Source organism: Tachysurus fulvidraco, chromosome 2, assembly GCF_022655615.1.
Source record: "Tachysurus fulvidraco isolate hzauxx_2018 chromosome 2, HZAU_PFXX_2.0, whole genome shotgun sequence".
In the NCBI taxonomy this organism is placed as follows: Eukaryota; Metazoa; Chordata; class Actinopteri; order Siluriformes; family Bagridae; genus Tachysurus; species Tachysurus fulvidraco.
The window spans coordinates 965259-972758 of NC_062519.1; the positions used below are offsets into that span (position 1 = coordinate 965259).

Consider the following 7500-nt stretch of genomic DNA (forward strand, 5'->3'; position numbering starts at 1 on the left):
CAAAACCAACCTGTACATCCGCGGCCTTCACCCCGGGACCACCGACCAGGACCTGGTCAAACTCTGCCAACCGTGAGCCCACACGCTTCACCTCACCTCACACACATCAGGGGAAGTTTACTGTACTTAACACTGACACCTCACTGCAGATCCAACACTGTGTGTGTGTGTGTGTGTGTGTGTGTGTGTGTGTGTGTGTGTGTGTGTGTGTGTGTGTGTGTGTGTGTGTGTGTGTGTGCGACTGGTCCTGGCAGGTTGATATGCAAATCAGCAACTAACCTGATATTCAGCTGGAGCTAACACACAACAGAGTGTGTAGGTGTGTGTTGTTGTGTGTATTGTGTAGGTGTGTGTAGTTGTCTGTGTGTGTGTATGTTGTGTAGTTATGTGTGTGTTGTGTAGGTGTGTGTAGTTGTCTGTGTGTGTTGTGTAGGTGTGTGTAGTTGTCTGTGTGTGTGTTGTGTAGTTGTTATGTGTAGGTGTGTGTGTGTGTGTCTGTGTGTGTTGTGTAGTTGTTATGTGTAGGTGTGTGTAGTTGTCTGTGTGTGTGTGTGTGTTGTGTAGTTGTTATGTGTGTGTTGTGTAGTTGTTATATGTGTGTTGTGTAGGTGTGTGTTGTCTATGTGTGTGTTGTGTAGTTGTTATGTGTGTGTTGTGTAGGTGTGTGTTGTCTATGTGTGTGTTGTGTAGTTGTTGTGTGTATTGTGCGTAAGAGCAGAGAGCGTAAATAAAAATGAGAATCTCAGTCTGTGAAACTCTGTCTTCCGTCTGATTGGATGATGATCCGTCTTTAGCTAAATCATTTACATAAACGCTTCTGACTGGTGTGTGTGTGTGTGTGTGTGTGTGTGTGTGTGTGTGTGTGTGATGAATCTTTTTATTCTGAAACATTTGCATAAGCCACATGTAGAAGGAAACATCTGTTTTGATCATACAGATATAAATCAGTGGACGGAGACAGAAGCGACGAGACGAGAAACTTTTCTCCTGCTTTCAAATAAAACTCTTCTGCATTCAGCTGATTATAATATTATATATTAATGAGGCAGAATCCTGTGTGACACACTGTGATGTTTACACTGCATGTCATTACATTTCACTGTGTGTGTGTGTGTGTGTGTGTGTGTGTGTGTGTGTGTGTGTGTGTCTGTGAGTGTGTGTGTGTGTGTGTGTGTGTGTGTGTCTGTGAGTGTGTCTGTGAGTGTGTGTGTGTGTGAGTGTGTGTGTGAGTGTGTGTGTGAGTGTGTGCGTGTGAGTGTGTGCGTGTGAGTGTGTGTGTGTGAGTGAGTGTGTGTGAGTGTGTGTGTGTGTGTGTGTGTGTGTCTGTGAGTGTGTCTGTGAGTGTGTGTGTGTGTGTGTCTGTGAGTGTGTCTGTGAGTGTGTGTGAGTGTGTGTGTGCGTGTGAGTGTGTGCGTGTGAGTGAGTGTGTGAGTGAGTGTGTGAGTGAGTGTGTGAGTGAGTGTGTGTGTGTCCACATTTACAGTGATACACATGATATGTTGTGTATATTCTTGTATCTGTAGTAATGTGTATAGTTTAGTGTATAGAGTTTAGTGTATAGAGTTTAGTGTATAGAGTTTAGTGTATAGAGTTTAGTGTATAGAGTTTAGTGTATAGTGTTTAGTGTATAGTGTATAGAGTTTAGTGTATAGAGTTTAGTGTTTAGTGTATAGTGTTTAGTGTATAGAGTTTAGTGTATAGTGTTTAGTGTATAGAGTTTAGTGTATAGTGTATAGTGTATAGAGTTTAGTGTATAGTGTTTAGTGTATAGTGTATAGAGTTTAGTGTATAGAGTTTAGTGTTTAGTGTTTAGTGTATAGAGTTTAGTGTATAGAGTTTAGTGTATAGAGTTTAGTGTATAGAGTTTAGTGTATAGTGTATAGAGTTTAGTGTATAGAGTTTAGTGTATAGAGTTTAGTGTATAGTGTTTAGTGTATAGTGTATAGAGTTTAGTGTATAGAGTTTAGTGTATAGAGTTTAGTGTATAGTGTATAGAGTTTAGTGTATAGAGTTTAGTGTATAGAGTTTAGTGTATAGTGTTTAGTGTATAGTGTATAGAGTTTAGTGTATAGAGTTTAGTGTATAGTGTATAGTGTTTAGTGTATAGAGTTTAGTGTATAGTGTTTAGTGTATAGAGTTTAGTGTATAGTGTATAGAGTTTAGTGTATAGTGTTTAGTGTATAGTGTATAGAGTTTAGTGTATAGAGTTTAGTGTATAGTGTTTAGTGTTTAGTGTATAGAGTTTAGTGTATAGAGTTTAGTGCATAGAGTTTAGTGTATAGAGTTTAGTGTATAGAGTTTAGTGTATAGTGTATAGATTTTAGTGTATAGAGTTTAGTGTATAGAGTTTAGTGTATAGTGTATAGAGTTTAGTGCATAGAGTTTAGTGTATAGAGTTTAGTGTATAGAGTTTAGTGTATAGTGTATAGATTTTAGTGTATAGAGTTTAGTGTATAGAGTTTAGTGTATAGTGTATAGTGTTTAGTGTATAGAGTTTAGTGTATAGTGTTTAGTGTATAGAGTTTAGTGTATAGTGTATAGAGTTTAGTGTATAGTGTTTAGTGTATAGTGTATAGAGTTTAGTGTATAGAGTTTAGTGTATAGAGTTTAGTGTATAGAGTTTAGTGTATAGAGTTTAGTGTATAGTGTATAGAGTTTAGTGTATAGAGTTTAGTGTATAGAGTTTAGTGCATAGAGTTTAGTGTATAGAGTTTAGTGTATAGTGTTTAGTGTATAGTGTATAGAGTTTAGTGTATAGTGTTTAGTGTATAGTGTATAGAGTTTAGTGTATAGAGTTTAGTGTATAGAGTTTAGTGCATAGAGTTTAGTGTATAGAGTTTAGTGTATAGTGTTTAGTGTATAGTGTTTAGTGTTTAGTGTATAGTGTATAGAGTTTAGTGTATAGAGTTTAGTGTATAGAGTTTAGTGTATAGTGTATAGAGTTTAGTGTATAGAGTTTAGTGTATAGAGTTTAGTGTATAGTGTTTAGTGTATAGTGTATAGAGTTTAGTGTATAGAGTTTAGTGTATAGTGTTTAGTGTATAGAGTTTAGTGTATAGTGTTTAGTGTATAGAGTTTAGTGTATAGTGTATAGAGTTTAGTGTATAGTGTTTAGTGTATAGTGTATAGAGTTTAGTGTATAGTGTTTAGTGTTTAGTGTATAGAGTTTAGTGTATAGAGTTTAGTGTATAGAGTTTAGTGTATAGAGTTTAGTGTATAGTGTTTAGTGTATAGTGTATAGAGTTTAGTGTATAGAGTTTAGTGTATAGAGTTTAGTGCAAAGAGTTTAGTGTATAGAGTTTAGTGTATAGTGTTTAGTGTATAGTGTATAGAGTTTAGTGTTTAGTGTATAGAGTTTAGTGTATAGAGTTTAGTGTATAGAGTTTAGTGTATAGAGTTTAGTGTATAGAGTTTAGTGTATAGTGTTTAGTGTATAGTGTATAGAGTTTAGTGTATAGAGTTTAGTGCATAGAGTTTAGTGTATAGAGTTTAGTGTATAGTGTTTAGTGTATAGTGTTTAGTGTATAGTGTATAGAGTTTAGTGTATAGAGTTTAGTGTATAGTGTTTAGTGTATAGTGTTTAGTGTATAGAGTTTAGTGTATAGTGTTTAGAGTATAGTTTAGTGTATAGAGTTTAGTGTATAGAGTTTAGTGTATAGAGTTTAGTGTATAGAGTTTAGTGTGTTGTTGACTTTCCTTCTGGTTTAAAGTGAACATGATCAGATCCACATGAGATGCAGTGAGTAAATAAACCACAGATCAGTCCACAGCGTTTGTGCAGAGACATAAGACACGAGCAGCGTCAGTGGGACGTCTGCGTCGGGACGTGTATAAGATGCGTCGTCTTTAATTAAAGCCGAGGACACAAACACGCCAAACGACTCGAGCTGCTTTTAATCTGCAGTGGAAATGATGACAGCGTTTTTTTCCTCTAAACGACTCTCACGGCTGTGATTCTGCTTTTCCACAAACACACAGCAGGCGCTTTAACATATGGAAAATCTCACACGGCTCACCAACAGCTGCGGTGTTTAAAGCTCCACCATAGACACAAAGGATATAACAAACACACAGCCGAGCACTGCTGAGTGTGTGTGCGAGTGTGTGTGTGTGTGTGCGAGTGTGTGTGTGTGCGAGTGTGTGTGTGCGACTGTGTGTGTGAGTGTGCATGTGTGTGTGTTTGTGTGGTGATCAAAATCTTCAGACATTCCATTTAACTAAAGGAACTAAATTTATTGCCTTCTGACCAATCAGGATGCAGGTGAAGTGTGAGGATGATGATGATGATGATGATGATGATTGTTATTATATAAAATAATTAATCTAGTGTTTAATGTCAGTCGACTTGTTTGTACCTCCACACACACACACACACACACACACACACACACCGTGTCGAGACAGACAGGAATGTCTGAACACGTTGCCAGATCTTTAGAGAACAGGTCAGTGAGGAGGGATTTCCTCCAGCGTTACTTCAACAAACACAAAACAGAAATATTCTGTGATCAGAGTTAATTATAGACACATAATCTGACACACGTTAATGTTGATGTATACAACAACACCTACAGGTAATGTTGTGTGTGTGTGTGTGTGTGTGTGTGTGTGTGTGTGTGTGTGTGTGTGTGTGTGTGTGTGTTATTTATAAGACCGAACCTCTAGCACTCATTAAAATGACATTTCTGGTAAAAACCTGACGAGTTTTCCGATGAACTCGGTCATTACTTATGTTGTGTAAAAAAACACCGGCCACAAACACCCTCTGTAGTGGAAAGTGTAGAAATTCAGTTGAGCCTCAGTTACAGAATTAAAGTCCCTCTGTTAGAATCAGGGCTTTATGAGTCCTTGTTGTGTGCAGGACGTCTGACTGCGAGCTGAAACGTGGCGTTAAAAACAGGAATGTGTTAATGATCCTCTAAACACACAGGAACACAAGACCAGGAAAAAAACAGTGGTATTAAAGTCCAGAGTCAGGTGACAGAACTCGAGACAGAACCCCAGACAGAACCTGAGACAGAACCCGAGACAGAACTCGAGACAGAACCCGAGACAGAACCTCAGACAGAACTCAAGACAGAACCCGAGACAGAACCTCAGACAGAACTCGAGACAGAACCCGAGACAGAACCCAAGACAGAACCCGAGACAGAACTCAAGACAGAACCCGAGACAGAACCCGAGACAGAACCCGAGACAGAACCTCAGACAGAACCTGAGACAGAACCCGAGACAGAACCTCAGACAGAACCTGAGACAGAACCCGAGACAGAACCCGAGACAGAACATCAGAGAGAACTCGGGGCAGAACCTCAGACAGAACCCGAGACAGAACCTGAGACAGAACCTGAGACAGAACCTGAGACAGAACCCGAGACAGAACCCGATACAGAACCTCAGACAGAATCTGAGACAGAACCTGAGACAGAATCTGAGACAGAACCTCAGACAGAACCCGAAACCTCAGACAGAACCTCAGACAGAACCTCAACACAATAACAACCTCACTTCTACAGGAAATGATCTGCCATGTCTAACCCAAATGGAACAGCAGAAACACACACACACACACACACACACACACACACACACACACACACCGTTTGTCTGCTCTGGAGCTCCAGTTCTCATTACTGCGTCTCTTTCACACTTCTGTCTCTCTCCTCTGTTCTACAGTCACATGATAGACAACTCTCATGTTTATTTCAGTGAGATCGAGTGTGTTTTAGAGGAGAAACTCACTCAAGGTGTTGAAGTGTGTAAAGAGTAGTACACACACACACACACACACACACACACACACACACACACACACACACACACACGCACACACAGACCCCCCCCCCACACACACACACACCACTGGGCACACATCATTAAAGCACTGCAGTGTGAGTAGTTCAGACAGTCTGAGATTGTTCACTCAGCTGAAACATGCAGTGCTTTAGGACCCAGAGGACGAGTACATGATGGCGGGAGGAAAAAAAGAGAAGGACAGAGGGATCGAGTTTCACAGTGTGGGGTTTACGTCAGAGCAAATGAGGGAAAGTTCACTTCAGTGCAGTCAGTGCAGAACAACCACACACACACACACACACACACACACACACACACACACACACACACACACACACAGAGTCTGAGTGTGTATCCATCCTCACTGTACGTACTATTAAACAGTAAACTTGTAACACTCCATTGATAATAAACTAATTAATAAACAGAACCAGTTGCAGTGTGTGTGTGTGTGTGTGTGTGTGTGTGTGTGTGTGTGTGTGTGTTTGTGTGAGGAATAATGTGATGTAACTGTGCTGTTAGTAAAACCTCTGATGTCAGATCATCTTTAATAACTGATTTGATTCATTAATAATAAAAGCATCATGTGACCTCGTGTCTACTTTGATGATGTCATCAGGGGTCAGAGTGAACGTCCTTGCACTAAAACACAAATAACTGAATGGTTACATTTGGGTTTTCTAAACGCTCGACTGGAGCTGCACTAAATATTTTAGGAGACTCAGACAGGTGGAGAAGGAAAAGTCCGGAACAAATTGTTTTTGTCCCAGGGGTGATGTTTCAACCTGCAGGAAAACAACAGCAATGAGATCACACACACACACACACACACACACACACACACACACACACATAGGAAAATGTACAGGAGGGAGCTTGGGAACATCAAGGGTATTTAAATTTTTTGTGTGTGTGTTTTGTTCATTCTTTACATTTTGTTCTAAGGTACGGGAAGATTGTTTCCACCAAAGCCATCCTGGACAAAACAACCAACAAGTGCAAAGGTCAGACGCTTTAAAATAAAAAATATGAATGAATTATTATTATTAATATTTATACAATTTAATATGCAAATGCTTTAATACGCAAGTTTTACAGTAATTACATTAGAAATGTAACGTATGAACACAGTGAATAAAAACAACATATAGGTCACTGCTCTGGCTTTATATGTGTGTGTGTGTGTGTGTGTGTGTGTGTGTGTGTGTGTGTGTGTGTGTGTGTGTGTAGGTTATGGCTTTGTTGACTTTGACAGTCCTGCAGCAGCTCAGAAAGCTGTAACAGCTCTAAAGTCCACCGGCATCCAAGCTCAAATGGCCAAAGTGAGTCTAAATAAATAATAACAATAATATTCATCATTTTTATATTAATATTGTTTTCTTCTTTAATGATTTTTCTTTACAGTAAATATCTAACTTTCAGGATCGTGTCATTAAAATGAAACGATTGCGATCTTTGTTTCCTTCTCTGTCTTTATCCGGTTGAAAAACTTGCCTTTTGTTTTGTGTTGGTTTCAGCAACAGGAGCAGGACCCCACTAACCTGTACATCTCCAACCTGCCCATGTCCATGGACGAGCAGGAGCTGGAGTCCATGCTGAAATCCTTCGGTCAGGTCATTTCCACACGAATCCTCAGAGACGCCAACGGCACCAGTAGAGGCGTTGGATTCGCCAGGTAAAACCCCACTTCCTGTCTACTCCATG

The 7500-nt window shown here is 39.5% G+C and overlaps 1 protein-coding gene across 6 annotated transcripts in view; it reads left to right on the top strand.

Moving 5' to 3' along the window:
- Window positions 1–7500, top strand: part of rbms2a (RNA binding motif, single stranded interacting protein 2a) — a 32913-nt gene that overhangs the window by 13997 nt on the left and 11416 nt on the right. For all 6 annotated transcript variants that reach the window (XM_027163416.2, XM_027163417.2, XM_047810002.1 and 3 more), the window contains exons 2-5: window positions 1–72; window positions 6742–6800; window positions 7027–7118; window positions 7314–7471. The exon at window positions 1–72 is cut by the window's left edge and continues 86 nt beyond it. In XM_027163416.2, the coding sequence (XP_027019217.1) occupies window positions 1–72; window positions 6742–6800; window positions 7027–7118; window positions 7314–7471 (381 nt within the window). The remainder of the gene's footprint in view (window positions 73–6741; window positions 6801–7026; window positions 7119–7313; window positions 7472–7500) is intronic.